Here is a 16,621-nt window from a genome sequence, read left to right as displayed (position 1 = left end):
TGGCATCACCGACTCAATGGACATGAGTTTGGGTAAACTCTGGGAGTTGGTGATGGACAGGGAGGCCTGGCGTGCTGCAGTTCAAGGGGTCACAAAGAGTCGGACACCACTGAGCAACTGAACTGAACTGAACTGAATACCAAAGATGCTATAGAAAACTATAGACCTGTATTCACCATGAACATAGATGCAAAAATCCTTAAACATTTTTAAGTCACATAAATGTGTAAAAAGGACAGTAAAGCATGATCAAGTGGAGTTTATCCCAGGAGTATGATTTTAACTTAAAAAAAGACAATCAATGTGATTCACTATATTGACATAATAAGAGGAAAAAAATCTCAGTAGGTGTAGCAGAGTATTTGTTTGAAGAGTTCAGTACCCATTAATGGTAAATACTTTTGGTAAATTAAGAACAGAAAGGAATTTTCTCAACCTGATAAAGGGCACCTACAAAAAAAAACCTACAGCTAACGCCATACTTATTTAATGATAAAAGATTGAATGCTTTCCATGTAAGATTGGGGGAAAAAAGCAGATTTTCACTCTAATTGTAGACAACCTTGTACTAGAAGTTCTAGCCAGTACATTAAGTCCAGAAGAAGAAATAAAATATGTAAGTGAAAGTCGCTCAGTCATTTTGGACTCTTTATGACCCTATGGGCTATACAGTGCATAGAATTCTCCAGGCCAGAATGCTGTAGTGGCTAGCCTTTCCTTTCTCCAGGGGATCTTCCCAACCCAAGGATCAAGCCTTGGTCTTATGCATTGCAGGCAGATTCTTTACCAGCAGAGCCACAAGGGAAACCCGAAATAAAATGTATTCAGATTGAAAAGGCAGGAGTAAAATTGTCTTTATTCTAGGATGACATGGTTGTGTTTGTAGTAAATCCTGTTACCAGAAATAAGAAGTGAGTTTAGCAAGATTGTAGGCTACAAGGACAGTATACAAAAACCAGTGGAATTTCTATATAATAGCAGTGAGCAATTGAAAAAAATGAAATTGATAAGAATACTGTTTATAGTAGAATAAAAACATTGGGATATGCAAGTGTAAATTTAATCAACTAGATGTTAAGATCTGTACATTGAACTATGAAACATCACTGAGAGGAAACTTACAAAGACCTAAATAAATGGAAGGAGGTACCATATTCCTAGATTGGAAGACTTTGATACTCTCAAGGTATTGGTTTGACTCAGATTGATCTGTAGAGTTAAGACAATCTCAATCAAATTTTCAGCAGGGTTTTAATAAAAACTACCAAATAATTATTAATTCTATATAGAAAAATCACAGGTCTTAGAAGAGCCAGCACAGTTTTGGAAAGGGACAAGAAAGTGTGAGGACAGTGTCCCCTGATTTAGAGACTTACTATGAAACATAAAACTATGGTGTTGACATAAGATAGATAAGCAAATCTAGAGGGTATAAACCCCTGTATGTTTTTATTCACTTGATTTTTTAAAACATTTTTTAATTGGATATTTTCCATGTAACATTTTGTGAATTTAAGGTACAATTTGTTGATTTGTATAGTTAATTGGTTTTTGACAAAAACATTGAAGATACCATTGTAAGGGGAGCCTTTTAAACAAATAGCTGGAATGAAAGTTTACCCTTAACTTATATACAGAAAACATTTGGTCATAAATTTAAACCATAAAAGCTACAACTATGGAACTTCCAGAAGAAAACATCAGCCAAAATCTTATTATAGGCAGAGATTTTTAGTTGATCTGCGAAATGTGAATCATTAAAGAAAAAAATGGGTCTCATCAAAATTGAAAGTTTTTACTCTTTAAAGGCAGTTTACAAGCGGCATATAAAGCTGCCTTTTTAAAAAGTAAAAGAAGATACTTGAAATACCTCTACCTGACAAAGGACTTGTACCATCAGTCTAAAAAGAGAATCACACAACTTTTAAAAGACAACCAGACAGTGAAGAATCCTTCTGCGATGCAGGAGACCCGGGTTCAGTCCCTGGGTTGGGAAGATCCCCTGGAAAAGGGAATGGCTACCCACTCCAGTATTCTTGCCTGGAGAATTCCATGGATGGAGGCCTGGGAGGCTCATGGGGTTGCAGAGTCAGACATGACTGAGCAACTAACATTTTCCCTTTCACATTTAAAGAGAGAAAGGATTTGAAGTCATGTAACAAATGAAGATATATGAGTTGCTAACAATCACATGAAAAAAGATCCTCAAGATGATTAATCCTCAGAGAAACGCAGGTTAAAACTATAATCACATACTGCTGCCATCCACCAGAATGGCTCAACTTAAAAAGACTCAAAATACTATGATCTGGCAAGGATGTAGAGAGAGCCCTTGGAATTTTCAGGTAGTGCTGATGGGAGTGTCAAATGGCACACCCACTTTGGAAAAGTTCTTAACAGTTTCTAAAAGTCAGACATGTGCTTACCCTATGATCCAGCAATTCCAGGAAAACATTTGTTTACACAAAGATTAAGTATATTCTTAGAAGCTTTATTCCTAATAGTTTCAGATAGGAAATAATAGGAATGTCTATTAAAGATGAACACTTAAACTGATTGGGAAGTATTCACACAATGGAATATATATATCCTACTCTGCCGTAAAAAAGAAGAAACTACTGACATATGAACCAACCTGATTAATGTCAGAAACTTGATGAGAAAAAGAAGACGTCAAAAACTTAATGAGAAAAAGAAGAGTACATACGTCTGATTACATTTACATGAAATTCTAGACGGAATTTAGTTACAGAAAGCAAATCAGTGGTTGCCTGGAGTTGTGGTGGGGAGCTAAGTGGGGTGTGTTTGTGATTGATTGAAAGGGACCCAAGGAAACATTTGGAATGATAGACATGTGCTTTTTGTCTCGATTGCAGCACTACTTCCATAGATGTATCAGTTCAGTTCAGTTCAGTCACTCATTCGTGTCTGAATCTTTGCGACCCCATGAATTGCAGCATGCCAGGCCTCCCTGTCCATCACCAACTCCCGGAGTTCACCCAGACTCACGTCCATCGAGTCGGTGATGCCATCCAGCCATCTCATCCTCTGTCATCCCCTTCTCCTCCTGCCCTCAATCCCTCCCAGCATCAGGGTCTTTTCCGGTGAGTCAACTCTTCACATGAGGTGGCCAGAGTATTGGAGTTTCAGCCTCAGCATCATTCCTTCCAATGAGCACCCAGGACTGGTCTCCTTTAGGATGGACTGGTTGGATCTCCTTGCAGTCCAAGGGACTCTCAAGAGTCTTCTCCAACACTACAGTTCAAAAGCATCAATTCTTCGGTGCTCAGCATTCTTCACAGTGCAAATCTCACATCCTTACATGACCACTGGAAAAACCATAGCCTTGACTAGATGGACCTTTGTTGGCAAAGTAATGTCACTGCTTTTGAATATGCTATCTAGGTTGGTCATAACTTTGCTTCCAAGGAGTAAGTGTCTTAATTTCATGGTTGGAATCACCATCTGCAGTGATTCCCAGAGTTGGTTTAAAATTTCTTTTTAGCATTTTATTTACAACTTGATAATCCTTTTGTTGGTGCTGATGTCTTGTTTTTGTATATTTGATAATTAATATTTTAAAGTTGGCTTCCCTCATAGCTCAGTCGGTAAAGAATCTGCCTGCAATGCAGGAAACCCAGGTTTGAAAGTATGTAATAATTTAATCTAGAAACATCAAAAGCACATATTTCATGTTGCTTTAGAAAATTGTGATATACCCCCTAAAATCTAAATATTTTAAAAGTGGTTGAAAGTTTTTCACTTGTAAGAAAAAGACACAGTACAAATGTCCATATTTCATAATATACCTTTTTGATTCTCTTTCAGTATTAATAGGGAGTTTTCTTTGTTTTGTTTCATTGTCAAACTGTTCTGTGCAGGACATAAATATTAGACTGTTAGTCTATAGAGAAGGTCATTATAAAATTAGGTGTGTATTTTGAAGCTGCTTCAGTTCAGTTCATTACGGTCGCTCAGTTGTATCCGACTCTTTGTGACCCGGTGGACTGCAGCACACCAGGCTTCCCTGTCCATCACCAACTCCCAGAGCTTACTCAAACTCACGTCCATTGAGTCAGTGATGCCATCTAACCATCTCATCCTCTGTTGTCCCCTTCTCTTCCCACCTTCAATCTTTCTCAGCATTAGGGTCTTTTCAAATAAGTCAGTACCTCGCATCAGGTAGCCAAAATATCGGAGTTGCAGCTTCATCATCAGTCCTTCCAATGAATTTTCAGGACTGATTTCCTTTAGGATGGACTGGTTGAATCTCCTTGCAGTCCAAGGGACTCTGAAGAGTCTTTTCCAACACAACAGTTCGAAAACATCAATTCTTCAATGCTCAGCTTTCTTTATAGTCCATGGAGCTGCTTATGAAGGTTTTTATCTGTAATGTTCTCTTCTGCGCCCCCTGGTGGTTTTGATTTCTTATTTGGGATAACATTGGAAATAGAGTCATTACTCTTGTAGACTGAATTTTACAGAAGACTTTAAAACTTTTAAACTAGTCTTTATGTTGAAAACCTACCCAATAGCTTCTATTGACAATACTGTAAGGCTTTAATCATATGGTAGTCTTTTTTGACAGTTAACAACCTAGTTAATAACGAGGGAACAAATTATTAAGCAATACCACAGAAATAAAATTTTACAAACAAGACCTACCTAAGATGGTGCTAAATTTAGATCAGAGTTTGAGGAGAAAATAGGATATTTGAATAGTCTCGAGTACTCCTCCCACTATTTTTCGATGCAAAGGGAAAAATAGTAGATTTATAGTGGAGAAATCTGACAGAAACCCCTCTGGCCACCCTTGACAATGATGAAGTCAGAAGGGCACATTATTTCTACTGTATTCTTGCCCCAAATGCATTCTAATCATGAAAAAAAAAAACCCAGCAATTCATGCTGGAGGACATTTTACAAAATACTGCATCAAAAGTTTCAAAGTTATGAAAGACAAGATAAAAATTGAGTTGTCACAAATTGGAGGAGACTTAAGGAAAAATTACCAAGAAGTTGCAAAAATAATAGAAGTCTCAGTTATCACACACCCAGCTGCTTCTGATGTTAACATTTCACAGACTTGAAATGCAATTATTGTTATCAAAATCGAGAAATTAATCATTGTTACAACATTGTAAGCTCTATATTTTAGTGGGAAAAAAAGGGGACTTTGAAAAATTTTTTCTTTTCCAAGATTCTGTTCAGGATACCACATCACATTTGGTTGTTTCTTTGAAAATAACTATTATTGTTCGAAGGATTTGATAGACTTGCTTTGTTTTTAAGTCATTAACAAACCAATAGGTAATAAATTATTTATAAAGTGGCTGTTAGAATTTTTTGAAGGACTAGTTTTTTGTTCTTTATTACTATTATACAAATTTTGAGAATTGGCTAAAATTTGAGGAAAGTTTGTTTTTCTACCATTCTGCTTATTTCTTTTCCTTTACATTCTGAGAAACCTCAAAACCACCTAACAGTGAAGTAGCAGCTTAGTGTGCGCGCGCGCGCGCGTGTGTGTGTGTGTGTGTGTGTTTAGTAATAACAGTGCTTGAAGGCCTACATCTCTTTGCTACTGTTGGGAATCTCTTATATTCTTCTTTCTAAATGAGAAAAAAATATATATATAATAAATTGTTGGTATTTCTTTATCTGAGACAGTGATGAATAGATAAGCAACCTTCTATGTATTAATATTATATATTCTTTAGTGTTATTATGTCCAATTAGAAATACTCATTTAAACTTAGAGTAGCATCATGAGATCTCTGAAAGCAACTTCTTAATTATTTTATGTGTTAATACTAATAAGATTCTTGAAATAACTTCTTTAAATAAGTAACCATCTAGAATGCACATTTATTCCTGAGTATATTCAAGGGTGCATTGATCTGGGTAAGGTCTCAATAATTTAATTTGGTTCCTTTCTGTGTTAACATTCCATAGTAGTAGCTGTATTTTAGAAACTCAGACTAAAAGATCTGTTTTTAATATCTTAATTTTTAGAGGCATACATATTTATGATTATAAGATTATCTGTTATAATACTTTGTATAGTATAGTTTAAATTAAATATGTAGGAACTTTGAACTACTAGAAAAGATAGTTCCTCCCAGAGGTATCCTTACAAAAAGTGGAAAAATAGCATGAGTCTCAACTTGGCAAAACATGAAAAACAGTATCTCTGAGTCACAAGATGAGTCAAAAGGGTGAGGTTTGTTTGCTTTTCCTTGTTCATCTGTTTTAAAGGGAGTGTGATTCCAAGTAGCTGAAAAAAATCTTCGATGAAAGATGGTGCCAAAAGTTGGAATTCTTTATATTTAGAAGTACATAGCTGAAACATTCAGTGGTGTTGCCAGGATGGATTTGATCTGTGCCTAACTGTTAGGAGATTGGTAATAACTGTAAATGAAAAGTAACCTTTAAAAATATTTAACTTTTATTAATTTTTTTCTTAAAATTTAATTAAAAATTTAAAAGTGCTGGGTTTTATTTGTTCATACTTGCGAAGAATGATCTTTAGACGAATATTCAAGAAGCTGGCAGCATTGGAGGGAGACTTTGAATATTGAACTGTATTCAAACCTTGTTCAGATTTTGAACCATGAACTGTTAGAAATAAACTAAATTAAAATTTGAAAAGAGAAATGAAAATCAGAGTGCCTAGTGTACATAGCAGAGATTGATTTAGTCCACCTGATATGAACCACCTGACTTTCATGATCAGCTTAGCATTGTCAATCCTGTAATATCTTGGTACTCAGCATACAGTTGGTTGTATGTTATGGCGGGTGCAGACAAGCAAAGAGGTAACGAGAAAAATTTCATGATATATTTTCTTTGTTATAAGAAGTTAGTCCATAGTATGTTCAACTCTAAATTAAATTGAAAATTAAACTATTGGATAACTGCTGAATTTTTTCTTGTAGTTATACAATCATTTGGTAAATCGTGCTGCTCCTTTTTGTTTGTTTTTAGTTGATGCAGATGAAATTAAAAGGCTAGGAAAGAGATTTAAGAAGCTCGATTTGGACAATTCTGGTTCTTTGAGTGTGGAAGAGTTCATGTCTCTACCTGAGTTACAACAGAATCCCTTAGTACAGCGAGTAATAGATATATTCGACACAGATGGGAATGGAGAAGTAGACTTTAAAGGTAAGAAAGTACTTTTAGTTAAACTGCAAGTTAGATAATCTATGAATAGTCTTACATTTCCATGTACAAAAATGTCTGAAAAGTTGATTTTTTCTTGAATGTCCTTGAGTACTGGTTTTCTTAAAATAGTAGATTGTTAAAACTTAAAAGTCTGTGATATATGAACTTTAATAAACTAATAAGACCTTGTACTTTTTGGGACATAAATGATTGAAGTGTCCTTTTAGGTAATCTAAAAAATGGGATTTAGTATTTCTTTTGTTGTTAGAAAATTTTAGAGAAACTTAAAATATTAGAAGCCACATTTTTTAAAAACTTTTTTAAAAGAATGAGACTTTAACAATAAGTCAGCAATAAAAAAAAAAGCTGAAGTCAGAAGGATAGGAGTATTATCATAGAAGGGATTAATTTAGTTAATCTAGATTTTACAAAGACAGTAGTGCTTTTGCTAATGTCAGCCATTTGATTCTACACTTTAAATAAACCTTTCATTTCATCAGGAAGTCAACAGTTTTTGTTATTTTCATTTGAAGAAGTGAATTGTCCAAGTGAAGGGGTCTAAACTGGTTGTGATTTAGTGTTCAGCAGCAGTGAAGAAAAATGACCATTTGTTAGGAAACTTCAAACAGTTTATGTAAATGATTATGAATTTTGGAACGAGAAACCTCCCAATTTTTTCTGCTAAACGATTTAAATATTTTTTAAGCCCTCTTGTATAGTCATATTCTAAGAATATAGAGTTAAATAGCTTAAAGAATATGTTTTTTGAGTGTTATTCTCTGTAGCAACTAATTAATAATAATAATAATAATAAATAAATCAACTTGTTGAAGTTGATTTGATTTTAGAGAGTTCCAGGTTCAAATTATATGTAGAAACTTGTTTGTTTCAAATTTGTCTCTTTCAGTTGTAAATGCCACTAGTAATATTTTCTTTTGGAACAGGAAGATATTCTGTTATGAGCATGTAGGGTTTGTGTCCATGAGCGTGTGTATATTGTTCTTCTTGGTAAAAAATTGAAACTTCTGATTTGTAAATGTTTTTTATTCTTATTCAGAGTTCATTGAGGGAGTCTCTCAGTTCAGTGTCAAAGGAGATAAGGAACAGAAGTTGAGGTGTAAGTATTTTTCTTCACTGAGTTCATTCTTCCTCTTAGACCATTACCCCATACTACATTATAACCTCCTTTTAAAATATTCTAAAAAGGAATCTTTTATTCTAGATCCTTAGTAGACATAACAGAAATTTTACATTCTGGAGAAAATCCTTTTTGGACATTTGCAATTTGTATTTTTTAATGATGTGTCATTGTTGCTTATAAGTTAGGTGTACAATACACAAAATTGATTCACAGTTTTTAAGGATTATATTCATTTGTGGTTAAGTAATATAAAATATTGGCATGAAAGTGAGAAGAAATGCTTTAATATGATTAGCTTAACTTCGTTTACACTTGTATTCAGAATTATTTAGCCAGAAGTTTACTATTTTGGTTTATGTAGGCTTGCCTCTCTTTCAGGGAACATCTGGTATCTTTTTAAAATATTCGGCTCTTAACTGGAAAGACATTATGTTCAATAACAGTCCTCTGAGGCACAAGCTATATGCTAACTTCCTTTGCAAATGAATTCTTGATATAAATGAGAATAGTATTAATAGTAGTAACAGTTGCTGTCTTTGACTGTGTATTATCTCACTCAGTACTGTAAAGCAGCAGTCCCCAACCTTTTCAGCACCAGGAACCAGTTTTGTCAAAGATAATTCTTCTATGGACTGGGGGTAGGGAATGGTCTGGGATGATTCAGTTGCATTACATTTATTGGGCACTTTATTATTATTACATCAGCTCTACCTCAGATCATCAGGCATTAGATCCTGGAGGCTGGGGACCCCTGCTGTAAAGAACCTGGGAGGTTAGAACTGTTATTAGCCCCAATTTTATATGTGCAGAAACCGAAGCTTAGGAAAGAGTAAATGACTTAAACTCTAGGCTATATTAATTGTCCCAGGCAGTCTTAACTCCATAGACCATATACTTGCAACCACAACCACCTGCTGCTGCTGCTAAGTCGCTTCAGTCGTGTCCGACTCTGTGCGACCCCATAGACGGCAGCCCACCAGGCTCCCCCGCCCCTGGGATTCTCCAGGCAAGAACACTGGAGTGGGTTGCCATTTCCTTCTCCAATGCATGAAAGTGAAAAGTGAAAGTGAAGTCGCTCAGTCGTGTCCGACTCTTATCGACCCCATGGAGTGCAGCCTACCAGGCTCCTCCGTCCATGGGATTTTCCAGGCAAGAGTACTGGATTGGGGTGCCATTGCCTTCTCCCAGTTTCACCTAAAAGCAACATCTCTATGTAGGAAGGAGCTGTCCTCATAGTAGAATTCTAAATGCTGGGAAACTTACTATCTTCTCTTTCTTTGACAGTGTTCGTGATTACCATGCAATTGCCATTGATTTTTCCTTCCTTTTTTTTAGTTGCTTTCCGTATCTACGACATGGATAAAGACGGCTATATTTCCAATGGGGAACTCTTCCAGGTGCTAAAGATGATGGTGGGGAACAATCTGAAAGATACACAGTTACAGCAAATTGTAGACAAAACCATAATAAATGCAGATAAGGATGGGGATGGAAGAATATCCTTTGAAGAATTCTGTGCTGTAAGTACAAAAAAGCTAGTTCTTCATTAGTTACGTTTCATAAAAACATTTTTAATATCACTTAGTAGAGAATTCCTTATAGTTATATTTTGCCCTAGAAATTTGTTTGATTTTGCCCAATAGCCCCAGGTGTTCTTTGTTGTAACTGTTACTAATTACTAATTATTCTCAAGAACTAATACTCTCAGTGATTGTCTGATAAAATGCCACAACAATGGTATTAGTCACTTTTACTTATTATTGGTAGCCTCCCAAGTGAACAGCTAGGTTATTTGAAAATACTTCTGTAGGAAATAAGAGTTCATGAATTTCAGCTAGGAATTCAGAGGCTTGGTCACAAGTATGACAGAAATGGAGTCCCTATCTGTCAAACTCAACAGCGAGGCAGTGTAAAGACGTGATTTGTTTTCCCCTCTCCTGTTTTTCTAAGCTACTATGGGTAGCTTTTGTGATCTGGGGCAAGGGCTCCACAGAGGCATAGCCTGCAGTTGTGAGAAGTCCTGGAGGACTTGCTGTTGGTGGGAACTGGGGCACTGGCTCAGCTTCCTGTTTATTGCTTCTCTTCTGTGGCTGCTGCCCCTAAAACAGAGATAGTAACTTTCTGATGTGTCATAAGCAGTTTTAACGGTAAATTGAAGATGCTGGACAATCCAAAGGAAATGCAAAGAAAATAAAACGTTGTGAAAATTTTCAGTCATCACTGGATGCTTCTATAGAAGGTTTTCTTCCTCTTCATTTTTTACTTAAAGGACACCAGCGAAAACAGATTAGCTTGTCATATGTTACATAAGGACTTAAGTAGCTACTTTGGCTTTTAAGTAGAAGTTCACATTATACTTCAAGGATCTTTTTTCATCTCAAGGGAATGAGATCTTTGCATTGTGTTTCAAAAAAGTAGGGTGGTGCTCTAGTTAAAGAACAGGCTAGTTCTCCTTGGAAGAGAGTTAGAGAGGCTGAACTCCTGGGATGGGAACCAGTGCCGGGGGTGCTGCTGCAGGTGCGTCCTCTCCCTCTGCCACGCCTCCTCCACTGTTGCCAGACGACTCCCGTGGGCAGGCATCGGAGTGTGCGTGACATGAGACTAGCCTGGTAATGGCATCATAGATAGCAGCCAGTTTTCAAAAGTAGGGAAAAAAGAAAAAAATTCCAAGACTTGAGGGAACAAAACAAAAATGAGGAACTTGGCTGGAGTGACGTGAAGGGATGTGTATAAGTGAAGACTATTTGCATTTAGTAAATATAAACTGTAACTTAAAATTACATGTAAATCACTTTACTAGTGGAAGGAAATACATCCCCTAGGTATAAAAATTATGCTTTGTACGCTGAAGGCTTAAGCTGAGCTTTGAGTTTATTTTTCAGCCTTTGTGATAAATTGCCCTTACTTGTATTTTTGGAGGGCATAGTTCAGGAATGAATGAAAATGTTTGTATATTAAGCCAACTTTTGGTAACATTTATCAGGCTCATATCTTGGGCTTTATTGAGTTCTCTTTATTCTGTTTTCTTAAGCTGTAACAGAGAGAAGAGAGTTATCTCAAAAGATCACACACTACGTATCTGTTCTAATATTTTCAGAACACTTAACTGTACGCAAATCTTATAAATGATCAGTGACAGGATTAACGTTGATGGATTGACCCATGTATTTACTTTTGTATCCTTTGAAAACTTCACTGAAATTAAATGGGTTAAAAAGAAAAGGTTATAAACCCACAAGGACCAGAGAATAGCGGAGAGGATGGTCACTCAGTTTGGTAATTTATAAAGTTGAGTGGCTAGCAGACAGGAGTGAAAATTCTAAGCTGTCAACTAGGAAAGCGGAGAAGCAGCTTGGTTTATAATGTGGAACTCCTGAAAGGCTCAGAAAGTGGGGACATGACTGAAAGTGGGTGTGAAGGGGGGCTAACAGGAGAATGGCTTAAGTCTGTCTAAGAAGCATGTGGAACACAAGATCTCCTTCCTGACTCTCTTCAGTCTCTCCTGCATTGTAGTGGAGATTGGCAAGAGTGAAATAGGGCTCGGGGTGTGTGTGTGTGTGTGTGTGTGTGTGTGTGTGTGGCGGGGGGCAGGGGATGGAATTAAGTGAAGAACAGCATATTTGCATTTTGACACCTCCAGCCTTCTTCTCTTACTTGATTCCCTGGCAGCTACACTTGTACCCTCTAGGCAAGAGGTGGGGAAAGCCCTGTTTGGGAAAGGTGACCTTTAGACATGGTGTTTACCCAGTTGTTCAAAGAGCAGCGCGCAGTCAACAGCCCTGCCCTGTGCACGGAGGCTCGGGGGCGGCACTTTCCACATGAGGAGAGAGCCTAGGATCACCAGACATTCAAGGAAAACCTCTGATACAGATTACAGAGATGAACTCAAACCTGAAAAAGAAGCATGCTGAAGCAGGCTATGCAAGGGCAATAAACACTTTAAAAGTAGAACAGAAATCTGTCATTATTACCCTCAGGGATATAATGTATTAGATCTTTGAAACAAAAATTAGACAATGTATAAAAGAGCTCTAGGAAATTTAAATGTTGGGATTCATCTTAGGAGGTCTAACATCCAAATGTTAGATCCCAGAAAGAAATTGGAGGGAAGGAAATCATCAAAAATGAATCAGAAAATTATCTCAGAATCAAAAGTAATGAGTTTCCTTGCCTGAAAGGAAACTGGGTACCAAGTACCCAGCATAGTATATAAAAATAATCTGGGCCTTGGTACATTGTCATGAAATTTTAAAACAAAGAGATGGTTTACAGGCTTCCAAAGAGCTAAGGTAGAGGCATAGGGGAAGGGCTTCATACAGAGAGTCAAGAATCGTAATGGTGACAGATTTCTCACTTAGCAACTTGGAAAATAGAAGACAAAACAAGAATTCTCAGTAAACTCAAACTGGATGATAGAATCAGACGTTTTCAGGTTTGCAAGTCCTCCTCCCTTTTTGGGAAAGTACTAGAAAATGTGCTCCCACTATGAAAAGGTTATAAATCAAAAAAAGAAGTCAGCGTGAGATATAGGAAGCTCAGAGGGTCAGGCGGGAGAGAAAGCCATCTCTAGGAGGATCCATGGATGCCAAACCTGGATGGGAGTAAGTCCAAAAACTCTGGGAGTGATTTGAAAATAATAAAATCGATAGCTTGATACAATACATCTGAGTGCCTTTAGAGCAAAGTTTAGTGTTGAATTAATGATAAATGCATAGAACACCCAGTGAAGAAAAAGATCAGTTATTAACTGTAGCAAAGCAAATATGCAGGGAAGCAAAAGTAATCATAGTACACAGTTCTCTTCTGCTATAAGTAGTATTTTATGTAGTCATAAATAAAAGGCTGAATTTCTGTCTAATAAAAAAAAATGCAGCTCTTTGAAGCATGGGAGAGGTGGGAAGTGTGTGGGGTAGGAGATGATGTAGGATAGGAGATGAAGGAGAGAGGTGTGTGTGTGTGGAAGTGAAAGCTGCATCTCCTGTGATGGGAAGTTGATGGATAATATCTAAAACTTGAAATCTAAGAAGAAGCAATGTAGGAATGTTATTTGGAGTCTTCTAGGCAAATACTGAACATCAGCTGAAAATTCTGAATGATTGCTGCTAAGTAAAAAATGAAATTTGAGGACAGGATAGCAAATGGCTGTTTTCATTGACAGGAGTTGTAGAACTAGCTGGCTGTTTAAGCTTTATTTTTCAAATAAAAATTAAAAAGTTCAAAAATAGTAGCAGATGCAACTACGTACAACATGGATGAATCTCACAAACATAATGTTGAGTGAAACAAGACAGACATGAAAGATTTCATTTGTAAAGTGTGTAAAAACAGATCACACTAATCCGTGGTGTTAAGTCGTAGTGACTAGTTCTGTGTAGGTGTGGCTTGGGAGGAGGGAGGTAGTGGTGGGAGGGGGGTCGCAGAAGAGCCGTGGTGATGCCCTGGGTGCTGGTTACTTGGGTCATCACTCTGAAAATTGACCAAGCTGTTAACCTTTATGGTTTGCTTATTTTATGTAGGTTTTGCGTAATAAAAGTTATCCCCAAATAATGCTACAGGTAATCTCACTTCGACATTGCCATGTTTCACAGAGGTGTCTGTAACAACTCTACATGTAGTTGACCCCATGGAAGAGCAATGTGCAGAAAATTTTATTCATTACTTTTTGATACATTCTAGAATAGAGTGACAGTGAAGCCCGTATTTGATTTTTGATAGTTTTTATAGTAACACCTAGTTAACATTTGATACTAAATTACTGAAGTCTATGTCAAAATGCAAAGGAAAGAGTGGGCCAAATCCTACCGGTAGCCTATTTTTTATATTTTTGAGCTAAAAAAGTTTTTTTACACTTGAAAGTGTTGTTTAAAAAAAAAAAAAAGGAAGAAGGAAATTTAATAGAAACTATACATGGCCTACAAAGCTTAAAATACTTCCTGCCTAGTCCTTTACGGAAAAATATGCCATCTCTTGTGTTAGAGCGCAAGAAAATGCTTGTTATCCTGGGAGCAAGAAGCCCTGAAAATTCTAACAAAAGGCAGTGCAAGTTTTAAAAAAAGAAGAGCAGCTTCTGGAAATGGCTAAAGTAGTATGCTTTTTTAAACTGCAGTTTTGGTAGGGTGGTTAGACTGGTGCAACGGAGTCCCTCAAACCTGGTCAAGTGTGGTCTGTTCTGTCTGTTTCAGGTTGTAGGCGGCCTAGATATCCACAAAAAGATGGTGGTAGACGTGTGACTCTTGTGTAAAGAGTACCACCCAACACTTTTGCTTTCTTCTCCATCTCTGAAGATCTGCTCAAGACGTCCAGCAATGCTCTCTGTGTATTTAAATGGAAGTATTTTTCTCTGTGAAGCCACATTTTCCAACATGAGCCTCATGAAGCCCAACTAAGTGTTATTGAACTCTTATTCTCTCAATAACTCAGTGTAGCACTTTAAAGCTGAAGGACAGCAGCATGAAAAGAGCATATCAATGTGGCGAAGAAAGGGAAGGGGTTGGCTTTTTAATTTATTTTTCTTCATCTTTTATAACAAGAAAGTATCTATATATACATATGTAAATATTTATATATAGATATATGTAGCTTTCTATATGTGTAGTAGGTTGGCTTTAATTTAATATACTTGATTCAGAAACAAAAATGATAAAGAGTACAAAAGTGCCAAGCAGAACATTCAACATCCTTACTTTTATTTCACACAGTTTTATATATAGATCGAAGATTGTACAGTTTGAGCCGGGTGTTAGGCCAGCTGTTTTCCTTTGCCTGCTCTTTCTCCTTTGAGAGATTGACAAAGCATTTGTTAACATCTTATTATTTACCTTGATTACATTTTTGTAACAAAGGAGTTTGTAACTTAATTTATACCTATGATATATTTCCAGGGACTGTGTCTCATTGCTGAGCAGCTTTGATGACGTCTCTGCTTGAGGAGAAAGTAGAGTCGAGCACGCTGCCATGAGCTCATTCTTGTGTTCATGCAGTCACTGCACAGAGCTTACGCCTCCTGCTGTTACTTCATCACTAGGAGCCATTGCGTCCATTAGGTGTCCCTGAGTCAGTGTCAGTTCGTCGTGATTTTTATTCGTAAAGGACAGAAGCTACGTGAGGCAATCCTGATTTGATCTCAGACATGACTTAATGAAGAGTTCCGGAAATAATCATGTAATAGCTCAGGATATCCGTTTATGTTTCATTACATGGATGGTAAATTGTCATTAAACTTACCTTTAAACCATAAATTTTCCCTTCTCTGTTTCAGAAGACTTGCAGCTAATCTAAAAACCGATGATGGTTAATGTGCATGTGTGTATCTATACACCCACATATACTTACATATGACTTACCTGGGAGAAACCTTATTAAACTGTTTGCCACAGAAGAGCAAAATTATATCCAAATTTATACCTCTTAAATTTCTTTACCACAAGGCATAGAGAGTGCATGATGGTGTTCTTCCTTTGCCCGAAGATGTCTCGGGTAACTTGATACTTTGTGTGATTTAAAAGTAGTGTATCACGCTCCGCCAATTGATGTTATTATCCCTTCCCTTTTCTGCAAAGGTACTATTGGCTGGAAGAAAACATTCTGGTTAGCTTTGTAGGACTGTAGTCTTTCCCTATAATAGATTTTGTAGAAAATTGGTTTTATACTCTGAGTGGGGAAGGGCAGGTTGAATCAAGGTTGAAAGCATCTTAATTTTGGGCACGCCCGCCTGCCACCGCTGTTCCTTCAACTGAGTGCTGCACGCCATGGGCTCTGTCTGTGAGAGAAATCCCGGTGCTTGGTGTCCTTGCATGACATGGAGTTTTGCATGTAGATCAATTTAAAATGTACCTCTTGTTTACATAATTTGCATAATTTTAAAACATAATGTTGCCAAACTTTGGAAATGTTAACGTTCAAACTGAAAATCTCCACCTGTAACTTCTCCCTCTGGATGAGTGCGTGGCTCACAACCCCAGCCAGTGGCTTGATCTGTTCCAGTGTCAACCGCCATGTGCTCTGCTTCAAGAGGGGAGCTCGTCTTTTGTGAATTTTTTGTACATAAGTATTTGTTACAGATATTTTAGCAAATGCTTTCTATTTCTCTTGCTTGTGCATATCTTGGCTGGCGTTACAGAAAAAATAGTGCAAACATTATTTCCTTACTGGGGAATGAGGGTTTTTTCTTTTTTTTTTTTTTAGTGTGTGTGGGTGGGTGGGGCGGGGGGATGGTTTATGTTGAATGTTTAGTTTTTCTTCTGCATGAAACATCATGTTGTGGGATCTTTAGGAAACTTCATACTGTATGAATAAGGAAATAAAATATTTGAAACTTGA

General features: G+C 36.9%; 1 protein-coding gene across 1 annotated transcript in view; it reads left to right on the top strand.

The window, feature by feature from the left end:
- Positions 1 to 16,621, top strand: part of PPP3R1 (protein phosphatase 3 regulatory subunit B, alpha) — a 63,888-nt gene extending 47,267 nt beyond the window's left edge. The window contains exons 3-6 of the mRNA XM_019970417.2: positions 6,985 to 7,161; positions 8,219 to 8,278; positions 9,638 to 9,822; positions 14,485 to 16,621. Coding sequence (XP_019825976.1) covers positions 6,985 to 7,161; positions 8,219 to 8,278; positions 9,638 to 9,822; positions 14,485 to 14,532 — 470 coding nt within the window. The 3' untranslated portion in view covers positions 14,533 to 16,621. The remainder of the gene's footprint in view (positions 1 to 6,984; positions 7,162 to 8,218; positions 8,279 to 9,637; positions 9,823 to 14,484) is intronic.

The sequence above is a fragment of the Bos indicus genome, chromosome 11 (genome assembly GCF_029378745.1).
Source record: "Bos indicus isolate NIAB-ARS_2022 breed Sahiwal x Tharparkar chromosome 11, NIAB-ARS_B.indTharparkar_mat_pri_1.0, whole genome shotgun sequence".
Taxonomy (NCBI): Eukaryota; Metazoa; Chordata; class Mammalia; order Artiodactyla; family Bovidae; genus Bos; species Bos indicus.
The sequence above is the reverse complement of the archived record's forward strand: the minus strand, read 5'-3'. Positions and strand labels throughout refer to the sequence as shown.